Below are 19,786 nucleotides of genomic sequence, written 5' to 3'. Positions count from 1 at the left end.
GCCCAGAAGTGACCCTGGTTAGTCTCACTCCACCCCTTAGTCCCTCCCACAATTCTCTGTATACATCAAACAATTGGGCTAGCACAGGATAACAGGAAGGGTCATTTTCCAAGCATATACTTATAGAGTAGTGTCCAATCGGTAATTAGCCTTAAGTGCTGTGCTCGATTGTCCAACCTCAGTGCATTAACTCAACAGTTTCAGCCCTTTACAATGTTGCTTTAGGAAAGTCAAGAATGAAAGAGCACCAACGAAGGATGGCAATGTAAGCAATTTGATGGAGAACATAGGAGGAAATAGGATCAAAAGAACAGGTTAAAGGAATTGGCCTTGGGTAAGGAGAAAGACAGTGTAATAAGGTAAGAGATGATAAAGAAGATGTCAGAATGACTAGAAAAGAAGAAGTCTAGTGAATGGCCTTATTTTGGGGGTTTAAGTATGAGGTGAAATTATTAGCTGTGTATATATGTGGGGAGACTGGAGAATTGGTATGAATGGCTTGAGGAGAGAAAAAAAGGCTTACAACAACTGTGTTCAGTGGGACAGAAAATCAATTAGAAAAGACTATCTTATTAAAGTGAAGATTCAGTAGAGATAGATAAGAAAAAATTTGCAGTGGGCTTAGTTAATACAGCTGAGAAACTTCATTGTTTAATAGCATTTTTTTAAATTCCCAGAGAAAACAAAAAAATTTAAAGGCACAATTAAGACAGCTTTGAAACAAATATATCAAATATGTTATAGTTTTTAAAATATATGTGTGTTTATGTATATGTATGTATTTCTGTACAAAACAGACTTAAGGTTTCATATATTTTGGGCACTTCTTTTGTACATTCAAATATTCATGTTTATGAATGATTGTCAATATTTAGAATAATAAAAAAAACTTTAAACCTAAAAAATATAAATATTTCTTCATAACAGCTTTTTAACTTCATCAGGAAAATTTAGTGAACAAAATACATTTGAATCTACCAAAAAAGTCAGAAAATTTCTGTGAGATAACTTTGTTACTTATATATCTAGTTAAACCAAACAAAACAGAAAAATAGTCACATAGTGAGAGTAATACAGGTCAAGGTTTTGCAAGGGGTGAATGGAGATAAAAGACTAGGGAACCAGGAATAATAGAACAAGAATCAGTCAAGAGTTGACTTAGTTCAGCAGGATGATAGGTTGGGAGCTAAAAGAGACTGAAGGCACATGTAATGCCATCTTTCAATTTTACAAATGAGGACTAAATCCCAGATAGATTAGGGTATACACCCAAGGGAACATGGAAAGTAAGAGTCATGGATGGGATCTGAACCCAAGTCCTTTCATTCCAGAACTAGTGCTCTTTGCATTGTTAACATCAACTGTCTTTATTGGTTTGCTTTAGTGCTGAGGCAATATTATACTACTAATTTGAGTAACAATGGCTTTTGGAAAGAGAAACTTCCTTAAGGATAGAATTTTCGACTACTAGATAATGTCAAAAGCTATAAATCCAGAGAGCAAATTTTTTCCCACTAAAAACAAAACAAGAGCTCAATGTATTGCTCTATAAGTAGAAAATTATATATTAAAAATAGCAAGATTAAATATGTAAAAAGTAATTAAAGAATTAATTAAACTTACTAAAGATGTCAGGCCTTCATTATCAACAATCCAGTCTTCCTTTTCAGCTAGTCTTTTTATATCTGTATTAAGAAACACAACATAATTAATTTTAATTTTAAATAATTCAAGGAACTCCCAGAAACAAATATAACATGTCAATTTGTCATTTTGTTTGGCTTAATTAGATGTATTAGTAACAAGTGACATTAGTAATTACAGAAGTCTTCTGTCTCTTTTGGTAGATTCAGGCAATAGAAATTGTTTACAATTTCCTGATGAAGTAAAAAGCTAATATGAAGACATATTTTTTCTTATTTTTTTTTAGGTTTAAAGGTTTGGTTTTTTTTTTTTTTTTTAATTATTCTGAACTTGACTAACATCAACAAATGTAGAGGGCTGAAACTCCAAAAAGGTATGCTTGAATCAGACAACTCAGCACTTAAAGCTAATTACCTATTCAATGTGAGACAATGGCTCTATACACATATTTAGATGAGGGAGTGAGGTGCTGGCTGAATGTTTAGTGGTGAGACAATCATAGACAAGGACTAGAAGGCGGGGGAGAAAAGCCAGGGTCACTTGTCCACAGGACAAGGAGGAAAGAGGCTGGAGACTCTGGATTCCAGAATCCAGGGTACATCTTTGATGAACCACCTGGCAGCTTGCCTGCCTCCTTCACTTCTCCCTCTAAAGACCAAGGACTTTGATTTATCCCAGGGAGCTAGCCCGTACTTTACATTTGGCACCGAAGGGGGGGCAATTTCCCTAATTTCACTGAAGAAGTCCCTGTGACCAGGAAATAGGGTGAGTATTAAAATAGACAAACAGGGAACTTACTTTGTTAAGAGCTAAACTATTAACTTTCCTTTTCTAGCTAAATGGGGCAGATAATAAGAAAAGGTTCCCCCCCACTCCCACCCTTACCCCGAGGGAGATCTACAGGAAGCATACTTAGATTAATAAAGAGGCAAGGTTTGCTTGTAACTCGGGAGCAGATTGGTGGACTCAGATACATTAGAATGCATGTCCCCTTGGTTCTTCAAAGAAGAAGAAACAGAAGCAGATAATTGGAAACTAGTAGGAGATTAACTATGTGAATATTACAATGATAAAGGTCCTGATTCAATTTTTAAAGAAACATTCTAAATATACAACATAATACAATTGGCCTTAAAGAATACCGCAAATTCTAAAAAAAAGAAAGAAAAAGAAAGAAAAGAACAGTCACATAAGGAAGTATGAGGAGAAAGAGGAAAAGAAAGGAGAGGGTAATGAGAATATTGCCAAAAAGCATGGGGAGTTAATTGAGCTTAAAGAATGTGGTGATTCTCACTCTCACAGCCCGGCTTCAACTCCACCTACACCTGAGCAGGTTCTTGACCCTCCCCCATCAACTTTCCTTCCTGGGTGGACGGAGGAAGAGAAGTGGGAAGAGCAGTGATATCACCAGCACCTTCCTCCCAACAATCACCCTCCCCCCATGACTAGGTTGCAAAAGGTACTATTTAAAGCCAAAGAGGAAAGGGAGAATACAGCTGATTTGAGAATTGAAATGTATCCTGTGATTGAACAACTTAACTCTTCAGGTCAAGATAGGAGAAGATGCACTCCCTTTAATCAAGAAATTATCAAAGATCTGAAAAAGGCTTGCATTCTTTATGAGTCTACATCATCTTATGTTAAGATGTTATTACAAAATTTGGCCTATTAAAATTCAAACCTTGGTGACTGGAAATCTATAGCAAGCACATGCTTATTTAGTACCTGGACAAAATTTGTTGTAGCTTTCTGAATATAGTAAACTCTTTAGGATATAAGCCTAACAAAATAGGCAAACTGGAGTTAATACTTTAATCACCCATGACCAACTAAAAGGTGTAGGATCTTATGCAGACACTTCAGCACAGATTAATTACCCCATAGCAGCATATGAGTAAATTGTTGCTGCTGCTATAAAAGCATGGGGTTTTCTCCCAGGTAAACAAGACAGAGGAGAAGCCTTCACAAAAACAGCACAAGGCCAAATGAAACCTTTGCTGATTTTGTGGGACAAAAAGCTATCTGCAGGCAGCTATCATACAAACTATTGGTGAAAATGCAGCAACAGAAATTATGATAAGGCAACTTGCTAAAGAAAATGCTAATGAGGTTTGTAGAAGAATTATACTAGGACTACACAAGGATGCTCCTTTTAGAGGAGATCATAAGATGCTGTGCCACAATGGGCACAAATACCTTTTATAGCCAGGCTATGATACAGACTTCCCAAGATCCGAACATGGGAAGACAGAGTTCCTTTTGGCAAGGGACTTCCAGAGAGACTCGTCAATGCTTTCAACATGGTAAAGTAGGGCATCTGAAAGCTCAATGTTGGCATAGAGACAGAGTGAGACAACAGGGTGAGAGAACAAGACCCAAAACTCCATGTCCAAAATGCAACAGAGGCTTCCATTGGGCATCAGAATGTAGACTGATTCAGGGAAATGGGACAGGGGACTCAACCCCAGGGCCCAAAGCAAAAAAGTAAAATTGGGGCATGATGGCAGCCAATGCTACATGCAGAGAGTCTTTATAAGTTCAATACTCAGACATGACCAATCAGCTAGGAAGCCATCTGATGGGGAAAAAAAAGGATTATATAATCAATCAGCCAGGAAGCAACTGATGGGAGAAAAGGATTACAATTGGGAAGAATAGAGTTGTATACGGCTGGGACAACTGAGATATTCCCTGGAGAGGTGAAATCTGTTCCTCTCCAGCCTATGGATCCCTTGTCTCCAGGCACAGTAGCCTTGACCACTTCACCTCCTGAGAGTGCTTACAAAACATCCATACACTGATGTGGGAAACTAGGGAATGTGTAGATAATATACTAGTCACTAACACAGGTAGACAATATGTAACTTATCAACCAGGGGAAGTAGTAGCATCGGGTTTATTGAAACAAACCCCTAATAAGCAACCTGGTGATAGTCACCCACGTTCTGACTCCAAGCAGCAAAATCCAGGAATATACTGGACAGCAGCTGTGATAGCTGACCAACCTATGCTCACCATCTATATAAATGGCATACCATTAGAAGGACTGGTGGACACAGGTGCAGATTGCACAGTCATTAGAGGTGCCAACTGGCCAAGTCACTGACCAAAGACTAAGGCAGACACCTACATGTCTGGGGTAGGAGGATCAATAGCAGCTGAAGGTAGTGCAACCCCTTTAAGATGGATAGCTGAAGGTGAAACAGGAGTTTTTACTCCTTTTATAGTTGAAAAAAATCCCCATCAATCTGTGGGGAAGAGACATTTTATAACAATTAGGGTTAAAAATGAATACTTCGGTTTTTTAGGCAGGGCTGCTGTTGAAGGCCTGCCACCACTTTCACCTGTTCCTATCCAATGGAAAATTGATACACCAGTGTGGATAGAACAGTGGCCCTTAGGTAGCAATAAAATTCAGGCCTTGTCAGATATAGTACAGGAACAACTTGACCAAGGACACTTACAATCTTCTCTAAGTCCTTGGAATTCCCCAGTATTTGTTGTTAAAAAGAAATCTGGAAAATGGAGGATGTTGACTGATTTAAGAAAGGTAAATGAACAGCTGTAAACTATGGGAACTCTTCAACCTGGACTTCCATCTCCTACTCAATTGCCTAGAGAATGGCATCTGTGGGTTATAGACATTAAGGATTGTTTCTATTCTATCCCTCTAGATAAGGAGGTTATGAAAAGATTTGCCTTTTCAGTGCCCAGCATTAACTTAGCTGAGCCTTACAAAAGATATGAATGTACAGTTTTGCCACAGGGAATGAAAAATAGCCCTACTACATATCAAATGTATATTGCTTCTGCTCTTACTCCAGTAACAAAAGCATTTCCAAAAGTAATGTTATTACATTACATGGATGATATATTGGATGTGCACCTGAGGAGCAAATGTTAGAAGCATGTTTACAAAAGACCATAGAAACACTAAGGAACTACATAGCTCCAGAAAAAATTCAAAGAGATGCTCCTTTTCAATATTTAGGATATGAAGTATACCCTAAGGTATGTCCAGTGTTAGGTTGAGTATCTATCAATTGCAACCATTATATGAGATTTTTAAGGGGAGACAGTGCTTTAAACTCACCATGCTGGCTTAAACAAGAGGCTTTGAGAGAAGTTGAACTGGTTTATCCAATGTGGTTGAAAGAGTCACTCAAAAACCCTTGGAAATATCAGGTTTTGGTACAAAAGAGGAACCTGTAATATTCTCTCTAAAATGTAATGGTCTCTATTGAGGTTTTCTTGGGGTCTCTGGAGGCAGCCTTCATTTCAGTTCAGTAATCACCACAAGAGTAGCCAGGGGGGTTAAAGTCCAAATCCTTTATTGTCTCTTTCAAAGTCCCTATCTCCTTCACTTAGGGCTCGGCTAGTTTTTTTAAGAGGCCTCTCTCTCTCCTTGCTTCCGAGAGTTTGAGCTCCTGCCTCCTTCTCTGCCCTCTGAATCTCTCCGAATCCAAAGGTTTGTGCTTCAGCCTCCAGCCACTGCAAAGGTGGGTGATGAAATGAATCTGTCTTAGCCTCCAAGAGCTTCTAGTCTGCTTGTCCCTTTTTGGCCCTGAGAGCTTCTTGCTTATATGCTATACACTGAATACAAACCAATCAATATATCACTAGGAAACCATTATTTGTTGTAGGATTAAATCAATGCTAAACTAGATTTAACCATTGTCTCCTCAATTCCACTTAGTACCTTGTTTCAAGTTCTGGCTTATAACATCTCTTTGTAGGATTAAATCAATCATACTGAACCATGCTAAATAAGATAACTATTGTCTCTATCAATTCCACCATCTTAGTACCTTGTAAGAATCCTTTGTTTCAAATTCAGAGTTCTGGCCCATAACAGGCACTCACAGCAGTCCTTCATGTGACAGAGTGGATGAACCTCCCAGCACAACCAGAACAAAGGCTCATTCCTTATCCAGTGCTAGTGGCTAGAATTTTATTAAAAGTGATTAAGCTAGCAGGACAATTATCTGGGATAAGACCTGACAAGATATACACCTTTTATACCAATGCACAAATTAATGTATATGCAACCTTCCCAGAGTGGAAAATTTTATTGGCCACAGTTCCAAATTTTACCCACGGATCTCCATTAAAGATAACCCAACTATTACATAAAGTTCCTCTTAAAGGACCAACTATCTTTACAGATGCATCTAAACATAATATTTGTGCTGTATACTCTTGCGACTTAAGTATAAAGAGAGTAGTCAGAACTCCTTTTCAGTCCACTCAGCAGAATGAATTGTATGCAATCATTATAGCTCTTAATTATTACCCAGGAGATATAAATATCTGATTCGCCCTATTCGATAGGTGTGGTGCAAAATTATTGCCACAGGCCAAATAAAATTTGTAGCTTCTAATATATATCAGCTCTTTAAGGAACTTCAAGATCAAGTGAAAAAGAATCTAGGTAAGATTCATGTCTTGCATGTCCACTCACATAGTAGACTTTCAGGTCCTATTTTTGGTGATAATTCAAAGATAGATAGCATTCTAACCATGCTGGCCAATACTCCTTTATTTCAGGCAGCCCAAGAATCTCATTCTAAATATTATCAGGTTGCTCAAGCTTTACATTTACAATATGGGATAATAAAAGAGGAAACTAGGAGCATAGTAAAAAAGCCTGTTCAGCTTGCCTTCCTTTCCACGCTCTTATGGATGTGACACATTATAAATCTTTTGGTCTTCTGTCTTTTATCTATGTTGTAGCAGACACCTTTTCAGGATTTACTCTTGCAATACCAGCAAATTTGCAATTATGGGTGTGGCACAAGCAATAAAAACAGATAATGGACCTGCATATACTTCTAAACATTTTGCACACTTTGTGTGCACAGTATTAGATTTTACACACCACTGGCATACCTTTTAATCCTCAAGGACAGGCAATAGTAGAGAGGAGAAACAGAGACATTAAGACGCTTTTCCAAAAACAAAAGGGGGAGCCACAGATAACCCTAGAGAACTTCTAAATCTAGCTCTTTATACAATTAACTTGTTGATTTTTGACAAAGATGCACTGGTTCTGGCAGACAGGTTTTATAACCCACTGGATGGGCAGTGTCCAGTGCAAGCCGCTTCACTATCTTTAGAAAATCAACAGATGACGTAGAGAGACCTAGAAAGTAGTGAATGGAAAGGATCCGATAGGTTAACTACTTGGGGGAGAGGCTTTGCTTGTATCTCTACAGATGGAGAAGGAATCAGATGGATGCCAACAAGGTATTCGCCTTGTCCATCAGAGAGAGAGAGACAGAGCACACCCTTGAAACAAAGGAGAAGACCCAAGAAACATCAGGTGGTTCCATCGCTGATTGTACCCACCACTGAAAGAGCATGGCAATTGACTCATGGAGACCAAAATTTGTTAATGAGATTGATGCAGAACTTGAAAACCTTCAGGAATCATTGGATTTCCTGACACATGATGAGACTGTTGTAGGACTTCAAAATCTGCAGGAATCATTTAGATTCCCTAATACATAAAAAGACTGTTGCAGGACTTCAAAAACTTACAGGGATCATTGGATGCCCTGACACATAAAGTAATGGACAGTAGATTGGTTTTGGACTATCTCTTGGTTGCTGAAGGAGGCATATGTCTGATTGTTATTTACATACCCTCCTAAGACTTCTGGAAATCTTTTATAACACCATGTTGTACATGCATGTACAATTCATGTTTGTTACAGCACATTAAGCCTGCACTGGCTATGGGGAGAGCCATCACTAATAGCTTGTGCTTTGTTGCTATGTGCTTGTGTAATACCTCCCATGCTGATGGGTTTGTGTATACCTGTTTGTAATAAGACCCTTCAGCTCAGAAACCCGCTAACAATATCTGGCTTGACTCCCCACTTCCTTTTGGAGTTTTTCATCTCTCTTCCTGAGAAGTCAGGGAGGTTGTGATCATCTCCTTTTCAGTGCTTTCACCTTCCTTTCTGAGAGGTCAGGGAAAGCATGATAACTTCCTTTTTGGGGTTCTCACCTCCCTGAGAAGTCATATTTAGATGAGATGGTGATGTGATGGCTCTCCTCACCATTGGTGCTTGCTGAATGTGTGGTAGTGAGGTAATCATAGGCAATGATTGGAGGATTGGGGGAGAGAAACCAGTGTCACTTAGCAGCAGGATGAGGAGAAAGGCTGGAGACTCGGGATTCCAGAATTCAGGATACTTCTTTGGCAAGCTGCCAGCTTGCCTGCCTCCTTCACTTCTCCCCCTAAAGACCAAGAACTTTGATTTATCCTGACTCTGGCTGACCCTGAGGCCCTCTAGGGAACTAGCCCGTACTTTACAAACAAACATAAATGTTTGCATGTACAAAGAGCCAAAAGTATATGAAACCTTAAAGTCTATTTTGTACAGCTGATATACACACAGATACATGTATTGTATATTATATATACATACATACATATATATATATATACATATATATATGTATATATATATATATATATATATATATATATATATATATATATATACACACACACACATATATATACATATATATACATATACATACACACACATAACACACGGGAGCCACCCAACAATAGCTGCTGGATATTCAACCCAGAATCAATCTTCTTGTGTGAGAGGATGATACAAGGAGACTGAGAGGCAGTTGCTGTTGTCTGACCTCTCTCCTCTTCCCTCTGCCTCCAATTATCTCATTCCCAGTCTGTAATACCTGTGTCAGCAAAGGCTGCCCTGCAACTCCTTCAGTTGCTATGATACATAGCTGTGGAAGCTCTCGAAGAATTGTCCTGTCCCTTAACATATTCCCTGTTTTTTGCTGTTATTTCCCTCTCATAGCATGGTCCACACACTGAGGAATGCAAGCAGCACTATCACTTCTGGATGGTTGTGGCAGGTGTTGATCGAGGCAAACTTTCAAAGGGAGAAGAGGACTATAATCAGAACAGGCATTTAAGTCTCTCATCAGTCTCCTGGCTTGGCCCTTTGATGTGCTGGCTCATTTAATTACCCTGACTAAAAAAATCTTATTGGAGGTTTTTTCCTTTTATTTTTCCTTAACTCTGGAAGGATCTTTCTCACAAACAGCTTCTGGTTCTTCTTGAAATTCTTATGCTTCTTATATGCCATGTTTTAACCCTAAATGCTTTAAGAAAATCATTATGGTGGCTGAATGGAGGATGGATAAGAACAGGAAAAGACAGGCAGGCACACATGGCAGTAGGCTATTACAATAATAACAAGCATGAGGTAATAATAAAGACCTGCAGTAGAGTGGCAGCAATATCTGAGAACAGATATGGAGGGTGAGAGACAGTGAGAAGTTAAGGATGACACTTAGGTTGCATGTCTGAGAGACTAGGAAAGTGGTATTGATCTTGACATTAATAGGGAAGTTAGAGAGGGGGAGGACAATGAGTTCCATTTTAAACATGTTGAGTTCAAGATGTCTACTGAAAATCCAATTCTATATATGTGAAGGGAAATTGGAGATGTAAGATTGGAGGTCAGCAGAGAGGTTTGGGTGAGATAGCTAGGTTCACAAGATTCTAGTTTATCTAGTGTACTCTTTTAAAAGATACTGCTCAGGATAATTCTATAGCGACTATAAATTTATCAAAATTACATTAGATTACAAGTATATTAGTAATAACTTTAAATACAACATTCATTCAGATAGTAGTCCAACATATTGAGAGGAATTATTATCCATTGTTCTTGTATTACCTTCAGCACTGTGTTGCAAGGTGATCATTATACAACGTACTCGTAGATCCAGAATAAGATCCTGGATGTTTTGTAATAAATCATTGGGTATTTCAAGGGCAGTCAAGGATTCATAAGTAAGCCTGTCAAACACATAAATGAAACCATATTTAAGATGATTATTAATACAATGCTTTTGCCAAAGTCATCAACTAATTCCATTTCTATATACCTGATAGCAATTGTAAGGCACTTAGAAAACTAAGAGATGCAGTAATGCAGACAGAAAAAGCAAGGTAATAAAAGAGATTAGAATGACACAAAATGAATAAGACATATCATAAGATATATTTTCATTAGAAAGAAAAAGCAGATCTTATCTAAAATGCCTATTACAATGTTCAAGTTATTTAAATGCTTCAAAAGCCTTTTCCCTAAGTAGTATTTTTGAGGGTTAGATGAGGTGATTAAAAACTGAGACATTTTAAGGGTCTGTTAGGTGACAGTTCAAATGGAGAGCAGGTAATAATGAAGCATAAAAAAGAGGATGCCACAGGAAAAAAATTTCTTCCTTAAATAAAATGTAATTAAAAATCACAACAGAATTGCATGTATTTTCTTCTATCTAAAAATTGAATGTTTCATCCTCGTTAGGCAGATATATGCTAGAATTACCTTACAGTCTGGATGACATGAGTCAGCCACTGACCAGAGAGTTCAGACTTCATCTCCCATCCACCATATTGTCTTAGTTCTCCTTCCTTGAGGCTGAATGGAAGTAATGCTCCACGGATCAGTTTAACAAGTGAGTACATCACTTCCTGAATCATTTTCTAAAAAAAAAAAAAAAAAAGGAAAACAATCCTCTTACAAAATAATATGTATAATTATGTATAAATTATAGAATCAAGTCAACCTCAATTTGAAAAACAAATAAATTACTATTAAAAATATAATCTTCTATTCAATTTTTAATAAGCAACACTTTCATAAAAAATTTCATGCTTAACTTACCTTGAAGTCATGCTGCCTTTGCCTTGCATTTTTTGATCTTTCCATTTGTCCTGATTTCTCAGCAGTCTTAAAGTTTTAAAAGAGAGTATTAATGTACCTTTATATAAATAACTCATAAAGTGAAATACTGGATTTTGCTGTTAAATTTGAAAAACAAAAACAAACCATACTGGAACATAATTAAATTGCAAAGCTTAGAAATGGGACATATATTCTGGAGGTTTTTTCCTTTTAAAATAGTGTTAAACACCATACATATTAAGTTTTCATTAAGGAGAAGCCTGAGAAAGATCACTGGATTTATCTATTAGATCACTAAACAAAATTGTAGCAGTGATAAGTACAGAACCAGATTGCAGGGGATATAGGAGTTTGTGGTAAAGAAATGAAGTACAAATAAAGCACATATTAAAGAAATACGGCAGTGAAAAGAAAGACATAGAAGAGTAGCTAGAGGACAGATGACAGAAAGTCTTACAGGAAAGAAGGTTATTCAGAGACAGAACAAGGGATCTTATATACCCAAGAAAATGTCTGAGAATTGTGATTCCTTCCTAAGACAGCATTCCACAAAAAAAAGAAAAATTCTTCATAAAGCCAATTTTCCTTCCTGGCAGTAGTATACTTGGGGAAAATGCACTTTTGTTGTAATGGCAATGGAATAAAAAAATCCCAAATTGAATACTGTACCATTATACTGACCAAGCTTGGTCTCAAAGAAAGATGAGAAAAGATACTTCCCCCTTTCTTCATTGCAGAAGAAAGGAACTATAGTTGCAAAACATTGTATAGACTCAGAACTTGGTTGATATACTGGTTATTTGATTGGATTTTTTCCCCTTTCTTTTTTTTCTCTTTTCTCACAAGCTGTGGCTCCACTAAACACAAAAGTAGAAAGGAATATATAAAATTCAAAGTAAAAGCAAAACAAAAGACATCAATCAAATAAAAAAAAATTAAGTACATTGTCCTACTAAAAAGTTCAGTTTAACAGATAATATATGACTTTATTATAAAATAAGAATTTGCATTCTATGAAGATAACATTTTTTTCTGGCACTAAAAATATGTGCATTTGTAAAAATATATTAAAAGTGTTCCTCGGGATATCCCTTTTGTTCCCCAGTCCCAATAAATAACCCTACCATGTGTTCTATCTTAGATGGTTTTTCTCTCTTCTTTATTTCTCCCTTGTTTAATCCTGGTTAAAGAGTCAAGGGATAATTTTTTCCAGGGCAGAGATTTTATAAACACACACACACACACACACACACACACGCCAGCAGATGGAGAAATTGAAGATGCTAGAAAGAGGGATGATAACTAAGGGAGCTAAATTCTAGAGGAGATGAGAGGAATTGAAATTGGGAGCACATGTAAAAAGATTAATGTTAAAAACTGAAAAGGATGTATCTTAAAGGGTGGAAGAAAGGCTCAAAGAATGAAAAAAGAAAAATGTTTTAAGTTGGAAAAGAAGGAAAGAATAAAAGGGAGTGATATGGGAATAGGGTGTTGAGAAGACTGATCTTCAGTAAGGCTATTAAAGTGGAAAGAGTAAAGTAAAAAGACTGTGTCAGGGAATCAAGAAGATGAACACCATTACACAGGACCCAGATGAAGTTAAGAGAACTTAAATTTGTGGTATTCTTAGTTGAGATCAAATCAACAGGCATTTACCAACTATTTGAGATTCTAAAAATTCCTCTAGGCTTTTTATTTGAGATTTAAATTTGGCTTCAAAACAAATACATTTGAGGTAACCTATATATTTAAGATTAGTTTTCAAATCAACATATTTCTGGAATGGTTTATCTTATTTACAAATTTAAGTGGCTAAGTTCAAATGCCTTAACAACAAAAATGAGAGTAATTTCTAACCTAAAAGAAGGCAGCTGGAGTATAACATTTCTTAAAGTACATTCCAGTTCTAAGATTTTTGATACGATAGAAATTCTTATTTTTGTCAGGGATATTTTTTTTTAAATAGGCTCATTAATAATAAATAATAGAACAAGTACTTTTGCTGGTAATTTTCAAATGAGACAAACACAAAAACTCATTGCCATAGGGACATTCAATGAAAGCTACTGAGGTTAAATCAAATAAACATGCATTCTTTGGCAACTAAACAGTATTAATGTGTGCATGGTGACATCTACTGGACAATATAATTTTGCAAACTAAATTTCTATATTTATAAAACTATTTAGATTGCATAATTTTTTAAAAGTGGCAAGAAGTATTCCTTGAAACACATTTAAAAAATAGTTCTTCAGTTCTCTAAAATAGTATATTTTCCTGCATTTATTGGAGTTGAACATTTTCAACATATTGAGTCACAAAGTCTAATTATGTTCTACTTTAAAGACATAATCTCAAAAGTATATCATGCTAATTTAAATTTTAGAACTCATTGCCTTTAAAAAATGTTGAGTCTTAATGTTTGAAGATTATTTTGACATTTTCTGTCTTCTCACACCTGAAATAAGCTAAATCTAAACTACATCTCAAGGTAAGATCTTAATCTACCCATTAACCATTTCGTTAACTAAAAAAAAAATTAATCCTTTCCTGTATATAAAGACCAAAACTACTTTGTGGTAACACCAACGGCTAGATTTCACTGTTTTGATTCATGCATGTTACCTCACACGAGTCTGGCTTGTTCAAAGAGCTCTAATTTTTTAAACTGCTGGAAATACCATTCAGGACCTCAACTGTCATATTAGAAAAAGAATATGTTAAGTTTCTAAAAAAAAAATAATAAGCAGCTACAAAGTTAACATGCAGAACAAAATACTTAGGTTTCTTGGTATGTGATTTTTAAAATATCTTAACTCATGTTAATTACTTCCAAATTCTGAATTTTCATAAGATATTCTTCATAGTTTGGGAACATTTAAAAATAATATTTGTATTTCTTTTTATTTCTGTTAAGTACATTTTTAGATTTTTTACTGAGGAGGAAAAAATCTTCTGCAATTAGAACGAAACATAGATAAATCTGTGAAGCTAAATATGACATGTTATTCTAAGGAGAGAATTAAAAATAAATTAACAAATTTAATTTTTCAAGAAAATTTTTTTAAAATAATTGAAAACTAGAGATGTTAACTCAGCAAAAATGCCTATGATTTTTACAACTACAAATGTGGTTCTTCACTTCTTCTGAAATAGCTCACTTATGTCTGATATAGAATATGCACGATATTATTTTAATGACATTTTGACCACAACTGGGTACTTACCTGTTAAAAAAGAAAACACTATTTGACTACATTATGCTAACCACTATGAGATCACAACTGTAAGGCATTCTACCTCTTCTTTATGAGTTCAAAATACACCTACCTTTGAACTACAATATATGAATGGTTGTGTTAAGAAAATTTTAATTTCCTAAAATCATGAACTTCTCCAATTGGCCCAATGACAGATCTTAATACTGTCCAAACATTATCTGGCATCTACATCATGTCAGTTACTCTATATTAATAAGGTAGAACTTAGCTTAAAAACATACATCAAGAGTAATTTTTTTTTCCCTAGGAAGTCAACTCTTCAAATGAATTAGTAGATCTCAAGATTACTCAAATCCACACTGCGTCGTACCCCCCACTCTGTAATACATTGTAAAATCATCTTTTACATGGTATATCCAGGGTTTTAATCATCTTTGATAGATTAAAAAAGGGATAGGGATTTTAGATTGATTTAAAGAAAGATTCCTTAAAATCAGCTATTCTATAACATTACTAATATTTTTCCAGGAAGTTATGATCATCATTTATCCCTGAAAATTACTAGGAAGACTTTCAAATGTTCCCATCCTGGAAAAACAACTTTGGTTTACAGCTTAAGTAGTTAAGGAAAGAAAATTATAATACCAGTGGCACAGTGATCATTTCCTGTGGTGAAGGACAAAAAATCTAATACTTTGTGTCTGATATAGAACCACAAAACTTTTAAGAGATTTGAGTTTTTTTGGGTTTTTTTTTTTGCTCTAAGAAATTCTAATCATTAAATATTGCTTAAAAGGAAAAAAAAAAGTGGTAGAATTCTTTTATAAAGAACTATCATTAAATTATTTCATTTTGTGAGTATAGACATATATAAATTGAGCAATTTTCTGTAGATTGAGTGTGTGTGTGTGTGTGTGTGTGTGTGTGTGTGTGTGTTGTGTGTGTGTGTGTGTATTTAAATTCAATTTAATGTTTTCTGGATAACATTTTTAAGTTCTCTCCTCTCTCCCTTATCCCATACTAAATAAGGCTAGCATTTGATGCAGATTTCTAAATATAAGTAAAACCATACTATGCCATGCTATGCATATTTCTATTAATCAGGTTTTATTTTCCCCCTTCTGGAGGTAGATAGCATCTTATTTCATAAGTTCTTTATATTTGAATATTTACAGTACTCAGAATAACTTGGTTGTTCACAATTATTCTTTGAATAGTATTGCTATTACTGTAACAACATTCTCTTGGTTCTGCTCACTTCATTTTTCATTACTTAATGCAAGTCTTTCAAAGTTCTTCAAAATCAAGCCACTCATCATTTCTTACAGGCAGTAGTATTCCATCATAATCATATACTATAACTTGTTCAGCCATCCCCCCAAGTGACAAGTGTCCCCTGAATTTCCAGTTCTTTGAAACCACAAAGAGAGCTACTTTAAATATTTTAGAACATAAAGGTTTTTCTCCCTTTTTTCTGTATCACCTTGAGAAACAGAGCTAATAGTTGTCCTGGATAAGAAGATACAGCTTTATAATTCTTTTGAATTTTCTGTTTAAAGAGATTAGTTGCATCTGAGGTCTGTCTTTATGTAAGAAAAACTTGCTGATATGTATTATTTTAATTTCTCCAGCCAATTTCGGAATAACGAAGTGATGTACAAGGAAAATTAAAAAGCTTAGACATGGAAGTGATTATTCTTTTACTTGATATTAATTAGCAGTTTATCACTCATTGTGCTTCCCCCCAAATGACCCCAAAGAGTTACTATACTATTTTTGCTTTGTCTATGGGCGAGAATAAAAGCTTTCTAGTACTTATTATGCATTATGACTCTGAGTTTTAGTATCCAAGTACTCTTTTACCCATATCTATAGAGGATTATGCATGTGTATTGAAAGAAATTATTATTATACTATTAAATTTGTAACTTGTTTATTAAATTGGGTTCCAGGCTTTTTTTCTATTTATTAATTAAGGCCTAGCTCTTGTTAAAGTCCGTCTCTTAAGAATGACTGATTGATGAAGTTATCAGTTTTCAAGAAAAATGGTCTTCAATTTTGAGTGGGACCCTATTCAACTAGGAGACTGAATTCTGTTTACAGTATAAACAAAATCCAGACAGCACCAGTCCCTGTCGTGGGGAAAGAAGTCCCTGTCCCTGTACTCCTCCATGAGAGTATAGGGGTGATCCAGCTCACAGAGGAAAAAGCCATCCAGAGAGGTTTGGAGGAAGATAGAATCCTCTGTCTAAAATGCTGGAGGATGTTGAATTTCATGATCAAGATATGTTCTCAGCAGGGATTCGATTTCTACTTATCAGGGACATTCCATTTCAGAAAAGTATTTAAGGTTCTTAGGGTCTCCAGTGGGGGTCTCTGGTTACTGAGAGAAATGAATGGCCATCAACTTAATTATTACTGGCTAACCTAACTAACTAATTATTAATTACCCAGGAACTTTGCCTCTTGACGTTTTTCATTCATTTCAGTACTGTACAGCTATATTTCATTTCTTATAGTAAATTCTAGGTGGGTTTAAATGTTATGATGAGAGTATTTTTGGAGGATGAGGATGAGGAAGGTACTCCTAAAGGCTGAATTTGGTCTGTGTAAGCCCAGAGACTGTTGATCTGGGTCACAGGTCACATTTATGTGCATATATGTAATAATATTCCACTAACAGAACATAAGTGGGGATTGTTTTGATTTTGTCTTTTCATTTCCAGTGCCTAATATAGAGTAGGTGCTTAATAGATGTTTTATTAAATGAACTGAAATGAATCACATCATTCATAATTTTGCAGGCCTGGAATATTATATAAAAATTTGAAGGCCATGGAAACATTTTGACCAATTTTGTTTTAAAGTGATTATATGGGTCTATGATATAAAACATCTTTATAACATAAAAAGGCCAAAATTAAAAAAAAAAAAGTCATAGTGGGCATTACTTCTACTCTATTAGACTTTTATGGCTTTAATTAATTTTAACCACTTTCAAACACTAAATAAAACTCTATATAAATTCACAGCATCAAAACTGTATTTATATATATGAACTTATTCATACCTCACTGAAAAGGCTTCCATTTACATAGGAAATCCAGAGCTTCCAGAAATTAGGGAGTTGACTTAAAACAAGTTTGGTCAACTTTTCTACAAAGGCCACCCTGTGGGGAGCTTTATATCTCCATGCTAAGGAAAAAAGATAGAAATGACATAAAATAAAAGGAATGTAGTTTTGAATCTGCTAAAATAAAGACTTATTTTAATATTAATTTTTTAAATTGGTAAATGTACAAAGTATGCTAAAATTATCAAGGAATAGAGTGATCTACATAGATTTCAATTAACACTGATACAAATTTTATTTCATTTTTGCATAATATTATAGATAGCAAGAGAAATGGCCTATAAATTTTTATTACATGCTTCTATCATTAAAAATGTTTAACATGTACTCCAAAATATGAAATAAACAATTTCCAAATGTGAAATAAAACAATATTTTAAAATATTGTTATTTACTAGCAATATAAAACTTTTTTGGCCACTATCATTAATGATATTTTTAGTGAGAGCAATGTTACTGAATATTTCATTATTTTTGACAAAACTCTGTTTATAACCTAGGGGACAAGATGAACTTGTAAATACAAATACTAATTTTTATTTGTGATGTTATATAGGAGATAGGTTGTTACGTTGGTTGAACCAAGTGGCTACTCTGGTCTTCTGAAGCAAGGAATATTTAATTTCAAGACACTTGATTATATTCTTTCCAAGAACATTCTCTTACATTCCTTCTCTACATTTTTACCTTCAACTATCCATTTGTATGCAAATTTTAGTAATTCCTAAATTGCTTCAAAAGAACCAGAGGGGTGATGGTATAAATAACAAAATAATTGATATTAAAACTAGAAGCTTTATACCATCACAGAATAAAAACATAAGTAGTTTAAAGACTAATTTTAAAAAAAAGGAAAAAATACTTACTATCATCTCGACCAGATTGAAAACTGCTGGCCCTTTTAAGCGAAGCTGTCTGACTAAGATGAGTCATTGCAGAAGGGCGCATATCATTATCCAGCTCCAGCATTGGACTATGTAGTGCTGTATTGCCTGAAGGAAAAAAAATGACTTGTTAACCTCTTTACTGGAAGTTTTTTTATTTTGTTCTTCTAATTTAACCTTTCCTATGGAATACAAATCCCTAATTCATACACCAGAGGGATGCTGAGTTTGTTATTATTTTTTCATATACATATGAAAGAAAAAGAATAGTAACACCAAATTAGGAGAAAGACTACAGATGAGATTTAAGTGTAATTTTAATGACTCCAACCTAACCCATTCAAATTAGCTATTGACTCTTAAAAATAGGAAACATAAAAGTAAAGATACCAATTACCACCATCATTTTCTATATTTAATATTTTTTATTTTACAATTACCACTTCTTAAAGTAGTTTAATCAACATAAAACAGTTGCTACAAAGCAGCTGAAAATGCTCAGAAATCTCCAGAGGCAGCTAACACTTTATATCTCCTGTGGTACATAAGGAAAAAACTGGTTTAGTATATGTTTCTTTGCAAAATATTAAGAAAGAAGATACTTTAATTCCTTATTTCTGCATTATACTTAACATATTTCACCTTCCTCACCTATATCTACTTTGCATTAGTGTTATTGAATATCAAACGCTGATTTAAAATGGAGGATATTATCAAATTCTTTAGAGACAATCTCTATTTCTTTATCTTCTGTGCCAAGTGCTGGTGTAACCCAGGGACCATCTTTCTATTTAGATGTATCCTTTTGTTTTTTAGTTTCATATATTAGTGAGATTGTCAAGAATGACATAATTTAGTTCATCCATTAGTATGCCCAGTCACTGGTCATCAAACAAAGATCCTGGACTCAATTACTTACTTTCCCATTTTTATCAGAATGGTTTACGTAAGTATTAAGAATATCCTTGATGAAAATATAAGAGAGGAGTAGTAATAGGAAAAGACAGGATTTTGCACAGAACTTTCTACTTTGAAGAAATAGTACTTCTGTATCAAGTAGAGTTAAATTTGTTCCTGCAGTAGATACATAATTAATGTTGAAATGTCAGCAAGAGAGTTGGGTAGAATGTGGGTGGCTGTGTGTTCTTCAACCCC

General features: G+C 34.9%; 1 protein-coding gene across 7 annotated transcripts in view; it reads right to left on the bottom strand.

Annotated features, from left to right (window-relative positions):
* EXOC2 (exocyst complex component 2) overlaps positions 1 to 19,786 on the bottom strand; it is a 219,817-nt gene that overhangs the window by 90,367 nt on the left and 109,664 nt on the right. For all 7 annotated transcript variants that reach the window (XM_074270394.1, XM_074270421.1, XM_074270446.1 and 4 more), the window contains exons 13-18: positions 18,614 to 18,739; positions 17,685 to 17,809; positions 11,373 to 11,438; positions 11,034 to 11,191; positions 10,380 to 10,501; positions 1,624 to 1,685 (exon numbers count right to left, since the gene is read on the bottom strand). In XM_074270394.1, coding sequence (XP_074126495.1) covers positions 1,624 to 1,685; positions 10,380 to 10,501; positions 11,034 to 11,191; positions 11,373 to 11,438; positions 17,685 to 17,809; positions 18,614 to 18,739 — 659 coding nt within the window. The remainder of the gene's footprint in view (positions 1 to 1,623; positions 1,686 to 10,379; positions 10,502 to 11,033; positions 11,192 to 11,372; positions 11,439 to 17,684; positions 17,810 to 18,613; positions 18,740 to 19,786) is intronic.

The sequence above is a fragment of the Sminthopsis crassicaudata genome, chromosome 1 (assembly GCF_048593235.1).
Source record: "Sminthopsis crassicaudata isolate SCR6 chromosome 1, ASM4859323v1, whole genome shotgun sequence".
Classification (NCBI taxonomy): domain Eukaryota; kingdom Metazoa; phylum Chordata; class Mammalia; order Dasyuromorphia; family Dasyuridae; genus Sminthopsis; species Sminthopsis crassicaudata.
Note: the sequence above shows the minus strand (reverse complement) of the source record. Positions and strands in the feature narration are given on the sequence as shown.